Raw genomic sequence first — 26,272 nt, forward strand, 5'->3', positions numbered from 1 at the left:
GTTCCCGTGTCCGGATCCTGCCACCCCCCCTTTGCAACAGTCTCTGCAGGGCCTGTTGGCTGCTTGGAAAGCAGGGAGTTAGGGCCGCTGCATTGCTGGTCTCATGTCCTTCCTCCCGACAGTGCAAAAGCTCTTGATGTCGCCCCTCCTCTGCCTGCTGATAAGGAGGAGCAGCCTTGCTCGCACTCGCTGCATAACAAATGTAACAGTCAGGAAGGGGAAAAAACTCAGGCTGCCCCGTGTGAGGATCGAACTCACGACCTTCAGATTATGAGACTGACGCGCTACCTACTGCGCTAACGAGGCTCCTTGAGAAACGAGCCTTCAAAGAGTCCTTTTAGTCTTTTCCTCCCTAATGGTTGTTTGGGTGGGAATATTTTTTGTTTACTTAGTATGAGATCTCCAGCGACCATAAAGAACAGCACTGAAACGCTGAGAGGAGGTTCTGCTTTTGCAAATGACTTCTTCCCTTGCTGTGGCTTTTTGCGAAGAATCCTTTTTCTTTCGTAATCCAGGCATTTAAACATTTTTTGCTACTTAAAGGAGGGCTGTGGGGCTCAGGAATATCTGGGCAGCTTCACTCTGCAGAGAAGAAGCACAGTGCTTCAGGATACCTCTTAATATTATTTGCAAGGGAACAAGATGGTTTCCCTCTAAACATTAAAAATTAAAACGAATCTTATGTTTGCTTCACCTCATGAAGTGTCAGTATTAGATTTTGAGCTCTCTGAAGTAGGAACAAACTTTGCAGTAGTTGTTGGTATAATGCTTAGTACAATAGGGACTATAGAAGGAAATCCTAGCCCCATTGACGTCAATGGGACTTTTGCTATTGACTTCAATGGAGCCAAGATTTCTCCCCTAATTGGGGTCTTTCAGAGATGACAATAAATAAAAAATAATAATAATAACCCACACTTAATATGCTGGATCATTATATCCTCACCCTATAAATTAATGGCTGGAGGTGCCCCAGATGGAGAAATAACAGTTACTTCCATAATGCTGCCATCTGCCCCATGCTCATTTACAAACAAAACACTAGTTCAAGAACTCAACCAAAATGCAACTGGTCTGTGAGCAGGCAGGCGTGAGTGGGATTGCTGGACATTTTGCTATCAGGAGGCGGATGCTCTGTTGATGGGAGCTATTGTGGAGGATGCAACTCAAATAGGCCTGGAACATGCATTTAGTTTTCGGTTGCATGCTCCTGCGTCAGACGCTGAAGGGGCAGCTGAGCTTGTCTGTGAAATAAGGCCAACATTTTCAAAAGTAGCCATTGATTTTGGGTGCCCATCTTTAAAGTTTTGGGCTTGATTTTCAGATAAGCTGGGCCCCCACAGCTCTGATTTCAATGCATGGCAGCTGTGGGTGCTGTGAACTTCTGAAAGTCAGGCCCAAGGGGATGTTACATTGAACACCCAGAGCCTGAATCGCCCCAAACCAGTATCCACTTTCGGAAATGTGGCTGCACGGGAAGCATAAGAGGGACGGAGGAGCCAAACATCTGCTTTCTATATGGATCAAATCACATGGCCCTCTTGGTTCATCATGCTACCCTCCGGTCCCCACACAGAGGCACACAAGAGTTCTGGTGCTGCTGGTCTAGAGGAGTTTGTAGCCGCTATGTAGCCAGTAAGGGTCACTGGGTGCAGGGGAAAAAGCAGCAAAAGGACACATGGCATGGACTCAGTTGGGGACTAAAACAAAGGATATCTTTGTGACATTACTCCATGCTGAAACTTTGCAGTACAAGATTGATACGTCCTTCCTCCTTCGGTTTTTCTGGGTTTGCCTCTATTTTCTTCTCTCTCTCTCTCTCTCTCTCTCTCTCCTCTGACCCTGCTCCCTACTATATCCCTACCCTGTCACCCCTGACCCCCACAGTCTCCCTGCCTCCGATATAATCTTATCCTAAACAATCCCTTGGCTACAAGGAGTTATCCATCACTCAATGATCAGAGCGGCTGCTTTCTCCCAAGTCTCTTGACAACTAGGCTTTTCATCAATGAAAGCACCTTCCTTCAGTTTCACCCCCTGAAACTGTTCAAGCCAGCAGAGGGCAGGCTGGTCCACGGTGATACCAGGTGGCTTCTTATGAGCTGAGGCAGAAGAAGGCAAGGGAGAGAGAAGAAATGACTCACTAACAAAGAGGTGGTGGCTGTCTCCACTCTGCATTTGTTTCACCTGACAGGTAGCCTGGCTTAGGGATATGCGCATGGAACTGGGAGCCAGGAATACATGAGTGCTCGTCCCACTCTGGGCCGTATGCAAAACCCAGTGAAGTCAATGGCAGGCAGTGGGCTTTAGACAAGGCCCTATGTGATCTTGGACCAGACATTTGGCCTCCCTATCTGTTTAAAATATAAGGATTTTAAATCCTCCCCCATTGGGATGGGGGATCGAAGACTGCAGCTAAAGATACAAAGTGCTCTGTCAATGCTAAGGATGACTGTTGTCTCCCCAAGTGGATGCAGTGGTGGTTTGAAACACCAGGGACCCATGCCTTTGCAGCACACAGGATAGGAGTAACTCCCATTGAAGTCACCCCAGGATCCAGGACCTAGCTGGAGGGTCTTGCGATGTTGTCCACTCGGAGCCCCAGTTGGCAAGCGATTCAGGTGACAGCTCCTGATGTTGGTACAGGCAGAGAGGAAGTATGGGGATGGGCCAATGAGATGGGAGTAATGGGGGCAAGTTGGATTAGGTGTAGGAATAGAACCCTTATATTTGAATCTCCTCAGCACCTCTTCTGGAGGCTAAACTCCCTGTTGTCAGATTATCAAACGGACATTCCCTGCTATGTTATCTACGCCCCTTACCTGAATGCTATCGTCCTTACTTTTCCTGGCAGGGGTAAGGATAAATATGCTGTATTATTCACTTACATCACTCACGTGCTCCCTGGTACTACCAAGTACTTGAACATCCTTAATGCCTGGCACAAAAGTTACTGCCGTCTTCTGGAGTAATAGCCCCTAAGACTTCAGTTTCAGTATTACAGGCTGCAGTGCTTGGAGCTGTCACTGTAGTACCTTTGAATAAGGGATGTACTGAAAGGTGAAACATGTCCGTTTCATTTCTCTCTAGCAATAAAGGGCCTGATATAGCTCCCACTGAAGTCAGTTAATGTCTTTCCATAGACTTTAAAGGGCTTTGAATCAGGCTCTAAATTGATGGCCCCATTTTCTGGAATCCTGCAGGGGTTTACACCTTCCCTGGCTCTGGGACAGGATGTGCTGCCGCCTGATGGCGCAACTGGCCAATTATAATCTGAATAACTGTGCCAGAGGATTGTTTATTTGCCAGTTGGCAAGAGAAAGAGGAGGGCTGTAAGTCAGGTAGAGACAGACAAACAAGTCCTCTTTGAAACCCCTGCTCTCCACAATGATTGTAACAGTGCATCTCATGATGTAAGCCTGCACTGCAGTTTCTGCCTTGTATTATGTGGCCTTGGGGAAAGGATTGTTTGGAGAACAGCCATTTATGGCTCATCACTCCAGACTAGGAATACATCCTCAAGGACTGTACAGTTTTGTTTATTGCATCTTGATTCCAGATGTTCCTCATTCTCTGGGAGATAGCTTTTTTTCCTCCTGATTTTAGCAATCACCAGCTTTTGCTATTCTAGCGGGGCTCTGATCTCATCAGACCTTACAGGACAAGCTGGTCAATGTGCAGATGCGGGATCTCCAAGGAAAACCCAGAGTGCTGCAGAAATTGCAGTTGATGACTCAGTGGCTATTTTCTCTTTGCATCAATGCTGAGCCAAATGCCATTGCATGGTGCAATGGGTTGCTGAACTTATGGAGGTGCTGTTTGTCCAATGAGCTGTAAGACTGATTGATCACCTGTGGTCCTAATCATGTGCAGTCATTAAAGACTGTGGCAATCTCACAAGCAAAGGGTTGTTATTTCTGGTGTCTTGGCCAGATTCCAGTCTGAGTAATTACATTCTGCCTGTCTAAATCCTCTAGCAGGTTCAGTTCTGAGAAGCATTATGTAGTGTTTAGATCACGGGGCTGGGAGTCAGGTGCTCTACGTTCTATTATTGGCTATACTACAGAGTAACAAGTTGTGTACTTGTAGCCAAGTCATAAACTTGTCAATGCCTCAGCTTCTCAATCTGTAAAAGGAGAATGATATTTACCCACCACACAGGCAGTTGTGAGACTTAATTATTATTTGTAAAGAGCTGGGAGATGCTTGAATTCAAGGTGTACTAAACAGAGTGGAAAATATTATTATGCAAGACATTATTCCACAAACCCACACATACAGAGTATACAGTTTATCATGCTTGCAAAGGGAGTGTGGCTCCTTTGGGATGACCAGAGCTATATAAATGTAAATTATTCGTTCCCAGATGCCAACAATCAGCTGACTCACAGTATTGTCACAGAAAACAACTTCATCTTCAAAAGTGATTTTTGAGGCCAAGAAATGTTTGCTCAAGCACCAGCATCATTAACTGATGTCAATATATGTGGTACTGGGGAGCAGTGCTTTTTGTGCTAAACTCTCTGCAGAGCCAGCTTGGGGAGCACAAAGCATTGCTGTTTTGCACTCCTCAGAAGAATTGCTATTGCTTTTTGTTTTTCTTAATTCCTTGCTGAGCAAGTGCAAAAGTTATGGGGCAGAGGATTTCCAAGAAGAAATTTAAACTCCTGAGGATTTTCCTCACAGGATTATAACAATTTTAAGGCAAATGTAAGGGCTACAGTTCTCAACAGAACTGTTCTAAATGATCACAAACACTAGCTGTCTCAATCCTGGTACCAGAAAATCTGTATAAGTTGGGAATGGCTGTACCTTTGTATTCAATATATTCAAGATGGTCAGTGAGCTTTGACTAATGTAAAAGGTCAGGTTTACATCAATAAAAACACTAGATAATTCACAAACATTCAAAGAATCTCTCACCAGCTGCATCTGTTAGCTGAACTTTCTCTTTCTTTTGGGGAGGCGGGGTGGGGAAAGGGAAGCGAAGGGGAGGAAGAAACAAATTGCCACATTTTTTCTGTGCAAGGACATTGGTTAGACAGTAAACCGCACTGTAGTGACCGGCAATAGAGTGCAATAGTTTCCTTCCCTTCATTTTATGGACTTTCACCTGTAAAGTTGTTTAATGTTTTTCCCTTCAATGTGTGTGGATTTAATGTTGGTGTCAGGTGCTGACCTGACACCTCTGGAGACTAACACCCTCTATTTAGCAATTGTAGAAGTGCAGTCCTTAGAGCAAAGGAATAAACTTCTCCCATACAGTATAAAACCCCTTTAAACACCAGGGAAGTTTGGAATGGGTTTGTAATTCTGACTGTGAAATATATTTCAATGTGCTGTCACTTAGCTCGTATGGAAATGTAATGGAGTCCTGGGAGGTGAGCTTTCCTCAGGCAACTGCCATAAAAGACCTACTTGATTTAAAGGAGGGAGTTAGCCATTGCTTCCCAGTTTGGGTTTTGTGAAAGTAGACTATACACAGAGATTTTTTGTTTTAAGGTAGTAACTGTAGTTCAGAAGTCAAGAATATTGATTCAAAAGATGCCCCTCCAAGTCTGCAGCGGTGATGGGCTAGTCCTAAGAACATAAAAACACCATACTATGTTAGACTAGTGGGCCATCTAGCCCAGTATCCTGTCTTCTGGCAGCAGCCAGTGCCAGATGCTTCAGAGGTAATAAACAGAACAGGGTAATTTCCAGTGATCCATCCGCTGTCATCCAGTCCCAGCTTCTGGCAATTTGAGGTTTAGGGACACCCAGAACATAGGGTTGCATCCCAGATCATCTTGGCTAATAGCCAGTGATGGATCTATCTTCCATGAACTTGTCTAATTGCTTTTTAGCCCAGTTATACATTTAGCCCTCACAACATCCCCTGGCAATGAGTTCCACAGGTTGACTGTGTGTTGTGTGAAGTACTTTTTGTTATATTTGTCCTAATCAAAGATTTAGCAAACCATTCTGGAGGACAGCAGCCAAGGGTTTAACAAGAAGAGGCTTGTGATAAGGCAATTCCTCTGGGGCAGGTGAGTCTGGGGGAAAGATTACTCCTGAACAATACTGGGAGGAGGGTGGCCCAGTCAAATGCTTGAGGAATGGCTTATTCTACAGCAGAGAAAGCTGGTTTACAAGGGTAAGGGGAGACTGAAGGCACAAGGGCAGATTATGTGTTGGCTCAGACAGTTCTGCTGGGATGGAAAAGCAGACAGCTTCCTCCTGAAACAACTAGGTTTTCTCCAGAGAGGGCATGTTGGAGAGAGAGCAGTGGGGCAGGACACTGAGTGAGTTTCCTGGAGGAGAGTGTGCTATCACTCTAAAGAACTGGCTATATGACTATTTACAGAGTGCTAGTGTGAGCCCCATTAGCCTAAGTCTATAGACCCAGGCTGGGAGGCTCAGCCCAAAGTGTAGTGTAGATGTTCCCTCAGAAGCCAGTTTATCATTACTGATGTGTGATAATCACTTTCTAAGGGAGAATGATTGTGGACTCTGACCTATGGCTGGTTGGATAAAGGCGGAGGTAGGTGGCTATTCTCTGCCATTCTAGCATCTTTAATTTAAATATATTATTGCTCTAAAAAGAGGGCAGGTAAGGAATTGTACAGGATCAGCTTTTTCCCAGCCGCAGGTCCCAACAGGGAAAATATTCCCTTGTCTAATGGGATCTGCTATTGTATAGCAGACAGGTAAAGGTGTTTCTTGCTGTGTCAGTATTGCTTCACTTTGCTTGTCTGGTCCCTGTAGCCTTTAAGACTCAGTCGATGGAATCTATGTAAGTTGGAATCAAAGCTAATACATAATGTCTCTCCCACGACTGAAATATTCTGCTGCAGTCTACAGAAAAGAAAGTCTTGGCATAGGATTCTCCGAATGTGGGCCTCTGTAATCCTGCCCAGAGCTGCCTTCTAACAAACGACACCATGGCCAATGCCTAGTGTGTTCTATTTCAGGTTTGACAGCTCTTGTGACCTGGTGGATAGGGCATGGGAATGGGAATCAGAGCTAGGGCCTAGGCCGAGCTCTGCCACTGACCTCAGAGTAGGGTAAGTCACCTCACCTCTCTGTCCTTTATTGACCCATCTGTGAAGTGGAGATAACGATACCCCTTTTTGTAAAGTGCATTAAGATCTGCGTGTTAAAAGCGTTATATCGGCCAGATTTTCAGAAGTGCTCTTCTCCCATTCAGGCACCAAATCAATACTCCAATTTTAAAAAGAGCTCTGCACCCACTAACTCTCTCTGAGAATAGTAAGAGCTTCTGGGTGCTGATTAGTTTTGGGTAGCTGGCCCCCAAAGTGCTAGTGGAATTGGTATTTCCTGTACCGCTGCCTGTAGTCCCTGAGAGAACAGCAATTCAGAGAATATCGTGAATTCTAATTCTGTGTAATGTCTAAAGCTAAGGATGATTTTTCTTATTCAGAGATGGAGTGGCTCCAACAGTGAGCCACTTGCTGTGAACAGCTTTTAAAAGCTGTCTCTTTTAAAAGGGATCTCCCTAGTCTTCAGTCAGTGGGCAGAGGGGTCAAGCATAGATTGTATTCCTGTAGTTTAGGTTTTAAATGCACACCAACCTCCCTCATGATGATCAGCCAACTTGTTTCAGCTGCTCTTCTCTGTATGATAGGTGGAAACATTATAGACCTCAGGGCTGTTTTTCTCAGAGCAGTCAGTCGCGTTTTGTAGTGATCTCATCCTATGATTATATAGCTACCGGAAATACTTGGCCTTGAATCATAAGGTGCCTACTGAGCCTTCCTTTCAAAATGAGAACAGGGCATCCTGTAATTTTAATTTATATTTCCTTCCTAGAAACTGTAACCATGCTACAAGTAATCACCAACTCATCAACCAGTTGATTCAGGGATTCCCAATGTACTGAAGTATTCTCATCTTGTTCAGAATGTTGTCTGACTGGCTGCAGAAGGTGCACTGACTTTAATGCACCATCATGGCAAGGTCATGGGTCACCCCGATAGCTTATAGTACTGTATAAGGCAGTTAAAATTAAAAACAGTTTGACTTTAGCAGAGGCTGGTGGCTGGGCAGGCATAAATGAAAACTGGGTTTGCAACTGAAATTGTTTGGGTTCTGCTACAGTTCTAACAAGTTTGATACATTGATATGGCTTGGTCCAGGTTTCACAATGAAGATTGGTCTAGACTAGGATTTAAAGGTGTCAGACGGAGTTACTTAGCTGTACCTAATAAAATTCTCTAGGTGAGGCACAGCAACTGTATGCTAGCATTTGCAGCTGACCGTGTGAGATACCGTTCCAGTTCCTTAGGCCAGATTTACACTGCAGACCTATATCAGTATAACTACGTTGTTCAAGGGTGTGAAAAATCCGTCCCCTGAGTGACATAGTTATACGGACCTAACCCCCTGTGCAGACAGCGCGATGTTGATGGGAGAGCTTCTCCCGCCAACATAGCTACCGCCTCTCGGGGAGGTAGATTAACTATGCTGATGGGAGAAGCTCTCCCGTCAGCGTAGGAGCGTCTTCACTATAGTGCTACAGGTGCAGCTGTATCACTGTACATGGAGATAAGCCCTTAGTGTAGATAAAGCCTAAATGCACCATGGAAATACTGAATCATGCAACTTTCTTATGCTTAAAATAAACTGCTTCCAGACCTTAAAGTCTCCTACCCCTTGTCCCCCCGCCCCTCCATCTCCTTGACAAGCTAAACTGTTTTTATGCAGTCTATGTTAATAGGAATAAATAAAAATACATATTAACTGAGCTGGGGTCAATGCTAAGGCTATGAGAAGGCAAATTTGGTGATAAATTCCTGTGTTCAATTCTACAAACAAAATAGCCCCTTAGAAGTAAACTTTTCTTGGTTCCACCCCACCCCGGAAGAGGATGTATTTTGGAAACTTAGGCTAAAATGGTTCAGCTGTTTTGTGTTATAAGAGCAGGGGAAATACACTTATTTTTGCTTTGTATTATAAATCAAATACCCTGAAGATTGTTCTGACTTGGTAAGTGGCTGTTCTCTCAGAAGCAGAAAACCTGTTGGCAGGGGACAGGACTCAACAGCCCTGGGGCTTACTTCCAGTTTGTTTTATGTTCCTAAAAACGCTTGCTTCAGGATTTCAGCCGGCCACTTACAGAGGTCAGGAAGGGATTCTCCCTCCCCTATATCTTCTATGTGTTTGGGTTGTGTTTGTTTATTTTTTAAAATCCTCTGAAGCATGCGATGGCTATAGCTGGAGAAGGGACATTGGACAGGGAGGGCCAAGGCTCTGACGTGGCACTGAGCAGTCTCTCTCCTGGTGCTTCCCTGTCTGGTTCTTACTCACATATCACCATATGTGGGGTCAGGAAGGAATTTCCCCCTGGGTCAGATTGGCAGTGACCTTGGGGGCGGAGGGGTTGTTTTTTTATTTGTTTGTTTTTGCCTTCCTTTGCAGCAAGTGGGTACAGGTCACTTGCCAGGATTCTCTGGGTATATCTCAATCATTTCCCTGTCATTGCAGGGGGCCTCAGGCAATGGTGCACTCCAGTCGCTCCTATTCTCTGCCTATGGCACATAATAGTGTAGTCTCCCATGGGCTGTAATACTTTGGTCTCATTTCAGTTGTTGGGTTTAGTGTGTTTGCGCAGGTGTTGGGGTGGTGTGGGTGACCTGTGATATACAGGTCAAAGTAGATGATGGGGGGGAGGGGTCCTTGAAACCTTAAACTTAAATAATGCCATTGATGGTGTTTTGATACAGTTGTGGGGACACAGCCCATATTACCAAGCCTGATTGGGACTGGGATTGTTGCTTAATGTCATAAGAACGGCCATACTGGGGTCAGACCAAAGGTCCATCTAGTCCAGTATCCTGTCTTACAACAGTGGCCAATGCCGGGTGACCTAGAGGGAATGAACAGAACAGGTAATCATCAAGTGATCCATCCCGTCACCCATTCCCAGCTTCTGGAAAACAGAGACTAGCGGCACCATCCCTGCCCATCCTGGCTAATAGCCATTGATGGACCTATCTGCCATGAATTTATCTCGTTCTTTTGTGAATCCTGTTATATAGTCTTGGCCTTCACAACATCCTCTGGCAAGGAGTTCCACAGGTTGACTGTGTTTTGTGTGAAGAAATACTTCCTTTTGTTTTAAACCTGCTGCCTATTAATTTCATTTGGTGGCCCCTAGTTCTTGTGTTATGAGAAAGAGTAAGTAACACTTCCTTATTTATTTTCTCCACACCAGTCATGACTTTATAGACCTTGATCATACCCCTCGCCTCTTAGTCATCTCTTTTCGAAGCTGAAAAGTCCCAGTCTTATTAATCTCTCCTCATATGGTAGTCATTCCATACCCCTAATCATTTTTGTTGTCCTTTTCCAATTCCAATATATCTTTTTTTAAATGGGATGAGCACAGCTGCACGCAGTATTCAAGATGTGAGCATACCATGGATTTATATAGAGGCAAGATGCTATTTTCTGTCTTATTATCTATCCATTTCTTAATGATTCCCAACATTCTGTTAGGTTTTTTGACTGCCGTTGCACATTGAGTGGATGTTTTCAGAGAACTATCCACGGTGACTCCAAGATCTGTTTCTTGTGTGGTAACAGCTAATTTGGACCTCATCATTTTATATGTATAGTTGGGATTATGTTTTCCAATGTGCATTACTTTGCATTTATCAATATGCTTCATGACTCTAGGAACAGATAAGTCTCAAATTCTTCAGAAAGGACCCTTTCTTGCTTGTTTTATGTAATCACCCACCCCTAGGCAAAGGGTATGGGAAGGACAAAATAATGGCTAGATGTGAGGACTGCTGATCAGGTTTGTCATAATAGCATCTGCATTTTAATGGTGCCATTTAGGTTATGCAATCTACACCTGCTCTGTGAGATGTGGTGAGTGTGTGTGCGTGGTGGGGTGGGGTAGGGATGAGCAGGTGACCTCTGAAGAGGTGAATTGAATGGTGAGGAGTGAATTGTTTTAGCTGTTGTTCTAGACCCAGAAGCTGTGTGTATACAAGTATTTATTCCTATTCTCGTGCTACCACAGTGCTAGTGTGAGAGACACCATCTCTGCTAACAAGGGATTGAACCTGGGAGGGACCGCTAGGGTTGAAAGCATGAGTCTCACTAGTTATAAAGACATAAAGAGCCAGGCTCAGTAACTAGGGGCTGTAACAAACCTATATCCTATCTTGATCAGATATAGAGGAGGACAAGTAATCACACAATGCTTAAACCGCCAGTGTCTGGTCTCTACTGTTCTAGCACAAATAGAGCTGCGATGGTTGGAAACTTAAGGGTGATGATAACAAAGACAAAGTCCGAGTGGTCCCCATATGGTACAATTACACTCATCTTAGGGCATCCAGTTACAGTATTTGCTGAACCCAGCAACATGGCTGGGCTTTGCTAGTGTAGGCCTGTGGGAGGAAATTACATGGAGGGGGCTATTGTTGTCATGGGGATATTTATATGGGAGTGGGAATACCAAGTGCTGGCATTTGGTGGTTGGTATGATGCCAGGGGACAGTTTGTGGTCAGTGTGGTGCTGGGAGGTGCTATATGTGGCGGTTGTGACACTGGTGGAGACATCACACGAAGAGGTTGGCATGGTGCTAGTGGGGGTATCATGGGAGTGGCTGTGGCTGGCATGGGTGTGGTGAGCGGGTAGCATGTGGGGGCACCATGGTCTATGTGGGGGGTGGCTGAGGTTGGTATGGCAGTGTGTGAGGAGCTGGTGAGAAGGCATGGGGTGTGAGGGAGGCTGATGGGGGGCATCGCGGGGGGGCAAGGCTGTGGCCCGGCCAGGCTCATGGGATGAGTTGTTCCCATACACTAGGCTTATGACTGGTGAGGGGAGTATTGTGATGGAGGCGGGGGGAGGCTGGGGCTGGTGAGAGGGTACTGGGGGGGCGCTGGCAAGGGGGCTGTGAGGGGAGTATTGTGATGAAGGTGAGGGGAGGCTGGGGCTGGTGAGGGGTTACTGAGGGGGGGGCGGCAAGGAGGCCGTGAGGGGAGTATTGTGATGGAGGTGAGGGGAGGCTGGGGCTGGTGAGGGGTTACTGAGGGGGGGGCGGCAAGGAGGCCGTGAGGGGAGTATTGTGATGGAGGTGAGGGGAGGCTGGGGCTGGTGAGGGGTTACTGGGGGGGCCGGCAAGGGGGCCGAGAGGGGAGTATTGTGATGGAGGTGAGGGGAGGCTGCGGCTGGTGAGGGGGTCCTGGGGGGGGGACTGGCAAGGGGGCCGTGAGGGGAGAATTGTGATGGAGGTGGGCGGAGGCTGGGGCTGGTGAAGGGGTCCTGGGGGGGGGCGGCAAGGGGGCCGTGAGGAGAGTATTGTGATGGAGGTGAGGGGAGGCTGGGGCTGGTGAGGGGGTACTGGGGGGGGCCGGCAAGGGGGCCGTGAGGGGAGTATTGTGATGGAGGTGGGCGGAGGCTGCGGCTGGTGAGGGGGTCCTGGGGGGGGGGCTGGCAAGGGGGCCGTGAGGGAGAATTGTGATGGAGGTGGGCGGAGGCTGGGGCTGGTGAAGGGGTCCTGGGGGGGGCGGCAAGGGGGCCGTGAGGGAGAATTGTGATGGAGGTGAGGGGAGGCTGAGGCTGGTGAGGGGGTACTGGGGGGGCAGCAAGGGGGCCGTGAGGAGAGTATTGTGATGGAGGTGGGCGGAGGCTGGGGCTGGGGTCCTGGGGGGGGCGGCAAGGGGGCCGTGAGGGGAGTATTGTGATGGAGGTGGGCGGAGGCTGGGGCTGGTGAGGGGGTACGTGGTGGAGGGTGCTGCTCGTGACGGCGCATCGTGGGGGAGGGGCTGTGGCTGCTGAGATCGTGGGGCAGCCTTGGGCCGAGCTCCCCATGTGACGCACGAGGCGTGGCGCTGGCCTGGGGCTACCAGGGGGGCGGTTTGTTACTCAGGCCGCACGTGAGGGGCGGGGCCGGGCCGGCCTTCGCGGCTGAGCACCGCCGCGTTCCCTCTGTTGCGCGCACGCGCAGGGCCCTTGTGGCGGCTCCGCCACACTCAAGATGGCGACGGGGGTAGGCGCGGGGCCCCGCCCCCTGTGACGCGCGGGCGAGCAGGCCCTGCGGGTGGTGGTGGAGGCAGGGGCGGAGCGGCGCAGCCAGTAGCCGCTGGAGCCGGGCCGGGCTGGGCCAAGCCGCGCCGCCGCCATGCCCTCCGAGAAGAGCTTCAAGCAGCGCCGCACCTTCGGTGAGGAGCGGGCCGCGGGGGGACGAGGGGCCGGCAGGGGGGCCCGGGTACCCGCCACGCCCGGCAGCGGCCCGCTTCGCAGCCCAGCCGGGGGGTGGTAGAGGCCGCTCCCCCTGCCGGGGGGGCTGCGGTGTGTGAGGGGGGGTGATTGTACCGGGCTCAGAGCCCCCTCCCCCGCTAAAGGGGGGACCCCCCGCTCTCTCCGGAGGGGGTTCACCCCCCCAACCCCCCGTGCCCGGCCGCGGGAGGTGCCGCCCGCCCCGGGCCGGCATCGCTCCGGGGCCCGGCCGCGGTGGGGACCTGCCCGCCCGGAGCGGCCGTGCCGTGGTGTTGAAGTGAAGGAACCGCGTCATCCCCCCCCCTCCCGGCTTGTTGCTCCCAGCCGCAGCCCAGACCTGGTGTCACTTCTCTCGACTGAGTCCTCCCGGGGGGCGCGGGAGTCAAGTGCTGGTGACTCACAGGCTACGCTTTTTTTTGTTTTTAAAACCCATCCTTGTTGATCCAATAGTCCGCCCAGGGGGACCTGGCCCTGACAGAGCAGGAGGAACTGCATGGGGACGCCAGTGCCCTAATTTTGAAGAGGAATTAGTGAGGGAGTCAGCCACCTTATTACAAGGAGTTGCATCAAAAGTCTACCCAAAGATGTATTGCTGGGCAGCTTAACATACATTAAAACGGTTGGCACTGCAGCTGGCATTGGAGGCTTGGCTTTAAAATGTCAATCCCTCCCCCCCCCCCTTTTTTTTTTAAGCAGGGACAAGATTAGAGGCTCTCTGTTGTTGTTATACTTCTGTCTCAAGTGGTTTCCCTGCTTGCTCGAGTGGAACAAGAATCCTAGCTTTGTCTTGCTGCCACACCGCAGAAAATGAAAGCAAAGGTTATAGTGTGGTTTGTTTTCATTTCGTATGGTGTGGTACTTGTTCCACATCAGCAGGCCGGGGAACCTGTCTGTGGGTTGGCAAGCATGGTAGCAACAGGGCTATGCTTTCAAATGGAACGGGATCCTGAAAGCTATTGGTTAAAGGAGTTTTGTGGCATGGTGGTGTTGAGACTCATCCTCACAAAAGGATGAAATGTACTGCAGAATTAGATTCTTGGGCTGGTGATATTACATGTCCAAGTAATCCATTATTGACTGCAGAACTCCCAGGTGCCAGAAAACCGCTCTCTTCATTGTATGCCTGGAATTAGGTATGTAACCCCTTCCTGTCAGGGTTGAGCATCTAACTTCCGCTGTGATGTTGACATGAGAATTAAATTCCACTTTCAGTTTTTAATTCTAACACGTGGAAATAATTCTCCACTTAAAAGTCTGTAAGACGACTAAAATGCATTCTTTGCATCCCTGTTTAGTTCTTTAAACAGGATATTTTATGCTTTGATGTTGGCTGGGGAACCTAGATTAGTCCCTTTCAGTAAGCACGGGTTTAAAGCACAGTTTGCTAGAATGGTGCCAACACACTTCCTGGAGTCAAAAAGATTGAAGGGGCTGCATTCTTTGATCTGGTCATAGAGATCAGGGAGGAGGACTGGAATACCATCTCCTTTTTATTGCTCCTGGAGCCTCCATTTTCTTAAAACAACAAGAATTGGCAGCACAGCCTATTCCACTTGAAGTGTAAAGTTTTCTATGCAAAATAAAATTGATGGAAATAATTGGTCCAGATTCTTCCCGCATCTGTCTCTGGGTTGGAGTCTAACTATACTCAGCAGCCCCTCCACAGTCACTCCCTTGTACTCTAGCTAGTGTCTGTACTGATGTTGCTGGCAAATTTTACCAATCTAATCTGTCCTTTCTTCTGGAGCAGGGGTGGGCAAACTTTTTGGCCCGAGGGCCACATCAGGGTGCAAAACTGTATGAAGGGCTGGGTAGGGAAGGCTGTGCCCCCCAAACAGCCTGGCCCCTGCCCCCTTCCACTTCCCGCCCCCTCAGAACCTCCGACCCAGCCGCTGTCCAGGCAGAGCAAGCTGCACTGCCCACACAGTGGTGTAGCAGCAGGGGAGGGGCCAGGGGCTAGCTTCCTTGGCCAGGAGCTCAAGGGCCGGGCAGGATGGTCCCATGGGCCGGATATGGCCCGTGAGCTGTAGTTTGCACACCTCTGTTCTGGAGCCTCAAATACCAACATCAGCTTCCCTCCAAAAGCCATCCCCCCCCCCCCCCCATTCTTATCAACAGCTTCAGTCCCAGGTATTAAGTTCAGCTAGGATTGCAGCCAATTAGTTGCTACTACAACTAATGCAGTCAGAGTACAGCTTTTATCTGTAACTTACTGAGGCCTGATTTTGAACATGCCATACACAGTAGTCGGAGAGATTTGTCTGGCTACCATTTTGTGCTGCTTCTACTCTACCTTGTTAATGCTAGAATCAAACAAAATTCCCATGTCTAAACTCATCTCTTTCAACAGAAAAGAAATTAAAGCCAAGTTTATTTGGTTGGTTGAGGATTACTGTTCCTTCTCTTCTCCCCTCCCCCCCAATAACAGTCCTATTTCTGGTAAATTTAAGATTGGATATTGCTTAATAGCATACTTTTCTGTCCTCAGACATGGTAGTGGTGGACCCTAAGGACTGTGGGTAGTGTTTATCTGGAACTCAGTGAATTAGAACTGGTCTCTACTGAAAGTTAATTTTGGTATTGGGGGTCTTGAGCACCAGGAAGTTTGTAATAAAGATCTTAAGTTTTGGGAAGTCATTAATTCCCACATATCACTGCAGACCTGCTCTTGAGAAGCTTTAGTTTTGCTTGATTCTTGTCAGACTAATTTAATTTTAAAATCATGAGTCACATGTGCTGCACGTCATTACTAATCACATAGAAAGCTTGCATGTAATTGTTGGATGCATGAGATCTTAGCAGTGACCAAAGAATAGCTCTGAAAAGCAGTTGATTGATTGACAGGCCAGGTAATCAGTCCTTACCTTAGAATAAAAGGTAATGGGCTGGGTTGATGGGAGAGGAAGAACGGTCAGCAACACCCCTGAAGATCTGTTCTTATTACAGGAGTCTACTAATGCGTCTAGGCTGTACTGTAGCCTTTAGTCCTTTTTCTGCAAGAGGTATTTATAGAGGGACATGGCCCATAAAGCAGAGAGAAGTGGAGATAAAGTCTGAGTTCATGGCAAGTCCAAATTCAGGCCCGGTGTAAGCAGGCATAACTAACTTGAAAGTAATTGTATCAGTTTACACCAGGTCTGACTTCTGTTTTGCCCAGCGTGTTAAGTCTGTGCTACTAATACCTCCCTTTAAAAGGAAACTAACCTTGTCTTGTGAACTGGCATGGGTAAATACTGAACAAACCAGAGGTTCGAAGAACAGCACCATCAGCATGGGTGACGTGGTATGCAATTAATAGAAAATTGATAACTAATTCAAATATACAGTGTTAAGCGGACATTGATCTAAGAGCTAAGACTACATGCCAGTATATAGCCAGCAACTCCCTCTTCAGGAACACAAGATTAAACCTAGGATAGTGTCATGTTAAGTTTCCTAAACAGGAATATAGGATAAAGGATAACAGGAATGGATGCGGCAAATTCATGTGATTAAATGTCCTTTGCTTTAGTGGGCATCGCATTCTGCATTAACACAGTATAGGTTTCTCAGCCAAAATGAGTTTAGTAGTCATCTTTCTGGTCACAGAACAGTCATCCCTGATTGGAAAGTTGGTATTTATCATTACTTTAGTTTAGACAATTGCCTTGACTGAACCGGTTCTTTCCTCTGAGTAAATTCTTTACCTCACTTTTTTTATAGCAAAAAGCCTACTAGCAAGTAAGAGCCCAAGGAAATAGCATACCTTGTATCCCTGAGGCTTAGAACAAAACCAATGTAGCGTGTATCTGAGCATTTAGATGGGCAATATTTTTTCCTCCCACAGAGCAAAGAGTAGAAGATGTGCGACTGATTCGAGATCAGCATCCAACAAAAATACCAGTAAGTGATTAATAACTTTACCTTTCTTACCACAGAAGGGAAGAAAGGCCAAAATGTATTAGGAATCCTCTGGGTCTGTAGGAATAAAAGATTATTCCTTTCGGGGTGGCCTGGTCTTGAGGAAATAATCCTCAGACTGGCAACCAATGACCAACGTGCTAGCTGGTGGCTGCTGCTAATCAGGTAAAATATGGTGTGTATGGTATAATGCGACTTGTAACAGAACCACAGTCCAATGAGAATCCTATGTGCAACTCTTTAGATGCAAAAACTGAAGACCTGTCTTTATAATAGAAGAGTACTCAGTAACTCCTGTCAGGAGTGTAACCCTAAAGAACAAGGGCTAAGTTATGCTTTGATTTGAATTACATCTAAGGATCCATGCTGCCAAAAATATGCCAACTCCTATCTTCTAAAAAAACAAAACAAAACAAAACCAAAAAACCCTTCTGTCTAGAGCCTTCTGAGGCCTGGTGAGAGTGCTTCTTCTGAAAGCTTGGCTCTTGCGCCACCCACTTGCACTCTATCTACACAAGAAAGGTGACCCATAGCTGGAAGCATCTGTTAGCCACAGGTCCTGCCAACTCCACCTCACTTTGGCTGATGGGACCAGTCTCCTTCTTGAAACTAGAAGGGTCTTTATTTTTTGACTCTTACTGCTCTAGATGCAGCTCTGTCTGTGGGAGAGCTACCGTGTTCTCTAGATTTGCTCAGTAGTAACTCAGGCAAGTCAGAACTCCTGTCCAGGCTACCATTTCCTCCTGACTAGGCTACTGTATGGGTGGTGAATTCTGAGTTCCATTGTATGGGCAGCCTTGATCTTGCCTTTGCAACTGCAAAGCGAAAAAAAAAGCCACCCTAGTTTAAAATCAAAAGGAAGCTATGCCAGTAAGGATAATGTGGTGCTAATTTTTCTTCTTAATTTACCATTCTTTGCATGAAAATTGCCTTTCCTCCCTGTCATGGTGTAAAATGATCTTTAGGGGGTGTTAGTAAAGTGTGGGAGGCACTTTGTTTCTCTGAAAGCAACAGCAGTAATTTAATTAGGGGATAACTTAATTTGAGGTCTTTGCTCTCAGCTGTTTCCCAGTGCTGAAAACTGATGACATAGCCAGTTGAAGTTCCTCTACAAAGTGTCTGGTTTTTGTTTTTTTTGTTTTTTAAAATCAAGCACTTTCCACTGTTCTTGCACTTCACTAGAAAGTAGCCCAGAAGACTGTTATACAACAGAGCTGGTTTGCTACTTAAAATGGAAACTGAAATAGCTTGTGTGGACTATTCCTGCACTGCATTGATTTCTCGATAACCAAACCAGTTCCGTTCTTCTTTCTGATTGAGCAAAGCTCCTCTCTGCCACTAGACAAGACTAATTTTATAACAATACCCATGTTTAAACTTGTGAACAGAGTAGAAGGAAGGTAATTATTTACAACTAGGCTGTGGTGGAACTGCCACACCTAAAGTAAAACAGCTACTTACCACCACGGTTGTTCAGTATGTTCTACTCTTGAATGTAGAGTTATAAAATAAGCAGAAACAAGCCCCTACACGGCCTTATAACTGCTACTTCAGAACTTTTTTCCTTCCAGGTGATTATTGAAAGGTACAAAGGTGAGAAGCAGCTTCCAGTTCTGGATAAAACTAAGTTCCTGGTACCAGATCACGTCAACATGAGCGAACTAATCAAAATTATCAGGTATGTTAACGGTTGAGTACAACATGGTGGATCAAAATAAAGTCATAGTTCAGTGTTAATCTGCTAGCTAGTGAATGCTTTGGCTAACTATGGTAGGACAATGTCCTCAAGCTCGCCCCCTTGTGGCACAGCATGGCCTTGTGGGCCTGCTGCCCTCTGTCTCCCTTTTTGGGTTTTCAGTGAGTTATTCAAACCCAGGGATTGAGGACAAGATGCCCTAGTTGTGGGATCTTATTAACTCTTTTTACAGAATACAACCCCTCTCTCCACCAATTTAGCCCCTGAAGTCTAACCTTCAGCCCTGGGGTTAATGCCAACAAGTATGTTCTCTCAACTTCAGGGGTCCCTAGCATGTCTCCTGGCACTGGATTAGCATGCAGAATAAAATCAAGCACATCTGATAAGGCATCTACAGCTCTCCCCTTGGAGGGTTACAATTCAGGCCAGCTGTAGTCCTCAGTCAGCTTCTCCTCAGTTAGCCTCTTTTTACTTACTGCTTTCATATGTCCACATAGCAAGGTTAACAGGTCAAAATTGTCATCCTCCTCCTAGGAGTCTTGGGTAGGTAGCTTTTCTCTCTAGCAATACTTCCCTCCAACTGAGCACTGGTAGCCTTTTATCAGGCCTAGGCACTCATTAGTTAATTAACTGTCTAGGTGATGTTAATTAGCTGCTTACAGGTGTGCTGAGATGACTGGTTCCAGTAGTGTTGTCAAGGAGAAGGGTGGGGAAACAGAGTTTACCCATTTCATACTTGAGGGAGATGGAGTTTAGGTTAGTTTATCCACTTATTTTTTTCCCACTACATTTCTGGCTTGTTCTCCTTGAATTCTGTAATGAGCAGACTGGGCCCTGGCTCCACTTTAAGGGGCCAGCCACCTGTGACACCCTTTAAACAAACTACAGTTTTTTGTACCAATATAACTATCAGTTAGGGGTGTAACTTTTTTTTATCCAAATTGCTATACCAGTACAACCGCTGGTAGAGATGCAGTTTTACTAGGATGGTTTCCCTTTCACATTTGAGAATATAGCTCTACTGCCATAAAGCATCTCTCTATCACTATAGCTGCATCCCAACTAGGGGGCCAAAGCACTCTAAGTATGTTGGGTCTAACTAAAGCAGCGCAACTTGTGTGTGGACAAGCCCTGAGTGAAAATGTTGAATCCCATAATACAGATTCATAAAATGTGGTGCTTTGATATACATGCTTCTTACTGAGACTGTGGCTGAGTACTGTAATGCTTTTGCTTTGTGTTGCTTCAGAGGAAAGTCAAAGGTGAAGTTGGGGGGGGGGGGGGGAGAAAGAAAAAAAAAACCTTAATATGTTACTGTAGCATAATGGCATTACTGTGCAGCAGAGGAGATCCATGTACAGTTACCTATCTTGATGTAAGCAGGGGATATTTGATTAGAGGGTAGTAAGTAGTCATCAGTGTTCGGTATCATTCACCATTTTGAGTCTAGTTTGTTGCTTCACTAATGTTCTAAAGCAGCAGTTCTCAAACCTTAGCAACCCGAGGACCCCCATTTAAAAAATTTTGAGGGTCCCCCAAACTCCCTCGCTCAGCCCCAGGCCCCGGCCCCACCCCACCTCTTCCCGTCTCCTGCTCACTCCATCTCCCCCTCCCTCTGTCGCTTTCTCTCCCCCATCACTCACTTTCACCAGGCTGGGGCAGGGGGTTGGGGTGCAGGAGGAGGTGCAGGCTCTGGGACAGAGTTTGGGTGCGGGGGGGGGGGGTGAGGTGCGGACTCTGGGGTGAGGTGCAGGCTCTGGAAGGGAGTTTGAGTGCGGGCTCTGGGCTGGGGCAGGGGGTTGGGTTGGGGTGCAGGCTCTGGCTGGGCGGTGCTTACCTCGACCGGCTCCCGAATATGACCGGCACATCTCTCTGGCAGCAGCTTCTAGGTGGGGGGTGGAGGTGGAGGTCACCGTGCACTGCCCCTACCTGCCGGCACCGCCCCCACAGTTGCCAGCCAGTGAGAGCTGCAGAGTCAGTGCTTGGGCAGTGTGTGGAGACCTCCTGGTCTCTCTCTGCTCCCCCACCCCCCTGGTGTGCCGTCTGCTTCCAGGAATGGCACAGAGCCAAGGCAGCCAGGGAGCCTGCCTTAGCCCAGGTTTGCCACTGGACTTTTAGCACCTAAAATCTTCCAGTTTGGCTTCAGTAGCCTCCAGGAGATAGAGGGACAGGGAGGAGTTGAAGGAGAAAGGTGGAGGAATTGATCAGTGGGGCCTGAGAACCTCCTGGAGTACTCTGTGACCCCTGGGGTCCGTGGATCCCAGTTTGAGAAATGCTGCTCTAAAGAATAGAGTGGCTGTTTCTCTGGCTGAACTGTGTATGTGAGCTACTTCTTTTAGAGTGGTCTTTGGGACAAATACTGAAATAGAGACCCTCCCCATATGGTACTATAAAAATCCCCCTTATGGGATTGTTACTGTCATAGCCTAATTCAGATTCTTACATAAGAACTACTAAACGTGGGAACTGACCTCAGAATTAGGGTCCCAAAGTATTTTGGAGCAGTTTGAAAGACTTTTAAATTAAGATCCTACTTTAGCAGTAGGACTTGTCTACACAGAGACACACTGGACAACTTAATCCAAATTAACACTTAACTAATCTATTTTAAATTCCCACCTAAAGTGTATCAAATCCATGTGTGGATTCAGAATTAAGGTGGCTTTAATTTGGTTTCTCTTACCTTAATTCCATTTGGAAGTGAATTAAGAGAAACCAAATTAACTTCTACATTGGTTTACTTTAATTCAGTTTGGAAGTGAATTAAGCGAAAACAAATTAAAGCCACCTTAATTCTAGATAAGAGCATCCACACATGGATTTAAGGCTGTTTAACTAATCCATTTTAAATTCATACAAAGTTAATTTAGATTGATTTTTCCTGTGTCCCTGAGTAAACAAGGCCTTAGCTGAAAGGCCTTCCTGCTACTCAGTCTTTTTGTCCATTTTCATGCTGGACTTCAGTGCCCCTTATTGACTTTGTGTAATTGGTCTTGGTCTTACCTATGTGCTTTTGCATACACCAAACTGTAGCCACTCTGCGGGAACGTCCTCCTGTGCTGTCCATTGGCTGTTACATTCATTAAACCTTTTGTACCCTGAGTGGTTAGAATTTGAGCTCAAGGTGGCTCTTCTACTCTGCTGTAGCTAAAAGAGTAAAGGAATCTTCTGTTGAGAGCTCTGCAGCTGGTAGAGCCAAAAGCAGAGTTGGCAGGAAGCAGCTCTGTCCCCAATGACTTAGGGTGGTAGAACGAGTATTTATGTGCTGCTGGCTGCTTTGGAAGGCAGTCTGACTCCTCAGCTCTATACTCAGGCAGGAACAGAATGACAATGCATTAATTTCTTTTCAAGCTCCCCATTTCTCCTCACTTTAATCCTGCATGTATCTGCTCCAGTGCAGAAGGCTGTGTACTCCAAAGCCCAGAGTCTTAAGAATAAGCATGTTTTTCTTGCTTCAGTCCTCATGTTTATGGGCAAAGCTATGGGTTTTTTTCTACAGAAAATTGTAATGCATGTCATGGCAGAGGTGTGGGGGAAAACAAGGATATGTCACAAAGGGTGGGGAGGAGCTGGAGAGTGAGCTAACCCCACAGCAGTGGTTCCTGTCCCACAAGGCTGAGCTTGGCTCCCCACTCCAGGCATTGCAGTGGAGGCAGAGGGCCAAATTTGATTGGCATTGGAGAGCTGGATGCACCAAACCTGAGCAGCCCTGCAACCATGTATGCCAGATTGCAACACCTGGAGGCCACAGAAGCTGCAGGGATCACAGACTTATTCAAATTCACAATGATCATGAACACTGATCTTTGTTCCAAAAGCTTAGCCTTACTGGTAGTCCCACAGAAGGCTATTTGGGCCCCTCCTCTGTAACCTTGTAAAGGCCAACTTGTTTAAAAATGTCAGGGTGCTTTCCAGGGAATATGAAACGAAAAGCTCCTAGAGTTAGGCTGAGCCTGGATTCTCCAAGTGCTTGTAAAAGACATAATTCCATCCTTCATTCTTTCAGTGTCATAGAATCATAGAATATCAGGGTTGGAAGGGACCTCAGGAGGTCATCTAGTCCAACCCCCTGCTCAAAGCAGGACCAATCCTCAATTTTTGGCCCAGATCCCTAAATGGCCCCTCAAGGATTGAACCCAGAACCCTGGGTTTAGCAGGCCAATGCTCAAACCACTGAGCTATCGCTCTGTAACCTGGCTTTCCAATTCCACAGCTGTGAAGGCTCTAGGGCCTGACTTCCAAACTGTGCATGCAGATAAACAGTTCTAATCTCATGTTTGCAGTTACCTGATTTAAGTAAGTGAGCAATTTCTACACTTTTGGATTTTTACCAACTATAATAAGAACCCCTGGCAACTGCTCTCAGCACTCTTGACAATCTTTAAAAATATACTAAACAGATATTCAGTTCCCCTTATCAAATGGATAGTCAAGGGACAACAAATACAATAGAAGCTAACAGGAGGTTTACCTCATCAGCTCTCCGAAAACACCTGTCTCCCCACAGGCAAGGGGCAAGGTGGGCCTTAGCATGCACGTTGAAGACATGATAAGGAAGTGAATTCCAAAGGTCTAGGGTGCTAATGCAGAACACCCTGCCAGCTACCCATGGGGGTTCAGGTGATGTCATTGGGTGAATCTGGGCCTCAGTTTCATACGGCTACAGTAAGAGGTTCCTTAACTAAATCTAAATGCAAAAGTCTTTTGGGCCTTGTCTACATAGGAACTTTTTTGTGGTTCTACCGGTATACTTATAGTTATTCTGTAACCTTTATGCAGACACTTTCGAGTGTCAGACCGCCTCTTCTCAGTTTAGTTTAAACCCCTTCCTAAGTGACAAGCTAAGCTGAAAATGGCACTTTTATACTGGAATAAGTGTCTACACAGGCAGGTTTGTAGCAGTATAACTATGCTGTTTTAACCCCACTGGTGTACCTGGCAAACTTTCGCATGTAGGCCTTGTACAAGAGACTATGGGCAGGTCTACACTATGGCTGGGATCAATGCTCTGAGGTCGATTCACTGGCGGTCGATTTAGCAGGTCTAGTAAACACCTACCAAATCGACTGCAGATCGCTTTCCAGTTGACCCCTGTACTCTACCCCCGATGAGAAGAGTACGGTAAGTTGACGGGAGATTTTTCTCCTGTCAACGCACCGCGGCGTAGACCCCGCTGTAACTCAACCTAAGGTACGTCGACTCCAGCTACATTATTCAGGTAGCTGGAGTTGCGTAGTGTAGGTCGACTTACCGTGGTAGTGTAGACATAGCCTCAGCCTCTGTGTCAGGGCTTGTCTACATGGTGTGTTAGTGCAAAACAGCTTAGGTGTACGTTGTCTGGCACACTAACAGTGCTGGCCTGCACTGACTGTTTCTGGCATGGCTGATGTAGTCCTGCTTACAGGACTAAGTTAATGCTCACTAGGAAATTTTTACTGCACGCCAGTAGGTCTGCAAAGACCGTTAGTGTTACTCCTGGAGGAATTCTGCACCAAAAAATAAAAAATTCTGCACACAATATTTGAAAATACAATATGCAGAATTTGTCAAAATAACGATATAATGATGCCAGGTACAATTATTTTGGTGATTTATTTCAAAATATCTGTCAGCAAGTATGTCTGTAACAATACAGACAAAAAAAAGATTCTGGTAATTTTTTTTGATTGCTTACTAGGTAGGCATATTAATACAGAACTGTGTAATTCATTTAAATTACAATGCAGAACAGTATTTCCTGTCAGAAGCAGTGCAGAGGCTTTAGGGAGTTGAGTACCGGAAGAGCTGAGTGAGAGGGAAGGAGCCTAGGAGTGAACCTGGAGGGTGTTGGGTGTGGGTAGGTGGTTTGCACTGGGCATAGAATTTTGTATTTCCTGCATAAAATACATTTTGTCTAAGAAGTGCTGCAGTTCTGCCTTTTGCCCAGCAGAGGCCTCTGTGGCGCCAGAACAGCAGCATGAACCCAGCTGGCTGTTCTGGCACCACAGCAGCTCCTGGTGGGTAAAAGGCAGAACTGCAGCACTTCATAGGCCAAACATCTTTTATGCGGGAAAATACAACACTGTGGAAGACAGATGAATTCTGTGTGTCCGTGGATGCACAGAATTCCCCCAGGAGTATAGTGTGCACCAGCACATCACTCACCAACGCAGCTTGTGGAGAAGCCACAAATGAGCGTTTGTTAGATGATACTGGGGTAACGCAAAGTTCCATTACCATCGCACTTGCCTTCTCTCTCTTTGCTTAACAGACGACGCCTGCAGCTGAACTCCACTCAGGCTTTCTTCTTACTGGTTAACGGCCACAGCATGGTGAGCGTGTCAACCCCCATATCAGAGGTGTATGAAAGCGAAAAGGATGAAGATGGATTCCTGTACATGGTATATGCCTCTCAGGAAACTTTTGGAGTGCAATCTTCCGTGTAATCCATTCAAGTGGCTTCTAGCCTAGGATTTTGGTTTTACCTTCTACCCCCCCATCCCCACCCCAGGAAAAAGAAAGGGATGTCACCTACTTCTCAGTACCTTAGCATAGTCTTGCTTTAGCAGGTGTCTTCCTCTTACCTTGCCTTGTTTGTGAATATTAAACAGCTGAGTGCCAGTACAGACAAGCATAGATCTAGCTTTGAAAACCTGCTGTCATATTTCACATAGGCACACTTGTTTTAAGCCTCTGGACTTCCTGAATGGAACCATACCTTGCACATTCAGATTGCCAACACAAGAAACACTTGACTGTCTTCAGTGACACAGGAACTGGCACCAGTTTCCTGTCGTGAACAAAAGTGTTTGTGTGACATCTTTCTGTTAATTACTCATACTGTTCCTAGAAAGTGCTCCTTTGCATGGAAAGGCTTTCTTTTTCCATCATGGAGCAAACATGTTAGGGTCTAAAGTACAAGTTTGTGCACATTAAATCTTTAGTCTAACTATGGAATCATTTGCCTCAGTATTTGCAGAAAGTGAGGGCAAGTGGTGGTGGGGGAATAGTTTCATAGTACTGCTACTGCATAAGATAAGATGCCAGATTCCTGGACATTATTCATACCAAATGCCACAGCTTTACTCTAATTGTAGCAAGTCCATATTTTAAGATGTTTCCAGGTGAGCTCCTGGACCGTTAACATTAAGAGAAACTTTAATCTGTTAAGAAGTTTCACTGACACAAATGGCTGCTCCATGTGAGCTAACTTTCAGTGGATAGACCCTCCTACCCTGAGGGGCTGCTTTTCCAGAAAATAATGGGGGTTTTTTGGTTAAAAGAAATTACTTCCATAACAATGCCTGAGTGATAGATGCAGCCCCTAAAAATGGGTAATGCCCCCATAGTGATCTTGGTCTTTAAAATCTTAGTTTTACTCCATGCACTATTCTGCCTAATTTGTTTTTGATTACTGCTCCCAATAGTCAGCAAAGCAGCTGTGTATGAACTCTTCA

General features: G+C 46.6%; 1 protein-coding gene and 1 non-coding gene across 2 annotated transcripts; one reads left to right on the plus strand and one right to left on the minus strand.

Annotated features, from left to right (window-relative positions):
• Positions 1 to 233: 233 nt before the first annotated feature.
• TRNAM-CAU (transfer RNA methionine (anticodon CAU)) lies at positions 234 to 306 on the minus strand. The gene has a single exon. It is a non-coding gene; the product is annotated as a tRNA-Met (tRNA).
• Positions 307 to 13,038: 12,732 nt separating this feature from the next.
• On the plus strand, positions 13,039 to 25,323 carry MAP1LC3B (microtubule associated protein 1 light chain 3 beta). The gene is made up of 4 exons (XM_074968864.1): positions 13,039 to 13,182; positions 17,067 to 17,122; positions 18,712 to 18,818; positions 25,087 to 25,323. Exons 1-4 carry the CDS (start codon positions 13,143 to 13,145, stop codon positions 25,259 to 25,261), a joined length of 378 nt encoding a protein of 125 aa, XP_074824965.1. The 5' UTR covers positions 13,039 to 13,142; the 3' UTR covers positions 25,262 to 25,323.
• The last annotated feature ends 949 nt before the right edge of the window (positions 25,324 to 26,272 follow it).

The sequence above is a fragment of the Natator depressus genome, chromosome 12, assembly GCF_965152275.1.
Source record: "Natator depressus isolate rNatDep1 chromosome 12, rNatDep2.hap1, whole genome shotgun sequence".
NCBI classification, from domain to species: domain Eukaryota; kingdom Metazoa; phylum Chordata; order Testudines; family Cheloniidae; genus Natator; species Natator depressus.

Bases quoted from the DNA above. Each gene is read 5' to 3' on its own strand.
- MAP1LC3B (XM_074968864.1), top strand. From the start codon at position 13,143: ATGCCCTCCGAGAAGAGCTTCAAGCAGCGCCGCACCTTCG. The intron at 13,183-17,066 runs GTGAGGAGCGGG...TTCCTCCCACAG, and splicing joins CAAGCAGCGCCGCACCTTCG to AGCAAAGAGTAGAAGATGTG. The intron at 18,819-25,086 runs GTATGTTAACGG...TTTGCTTAACAG, and splicing joins GAACTAATCAAAATTATCAG to ACGACGCCTGCAGCTGAACT.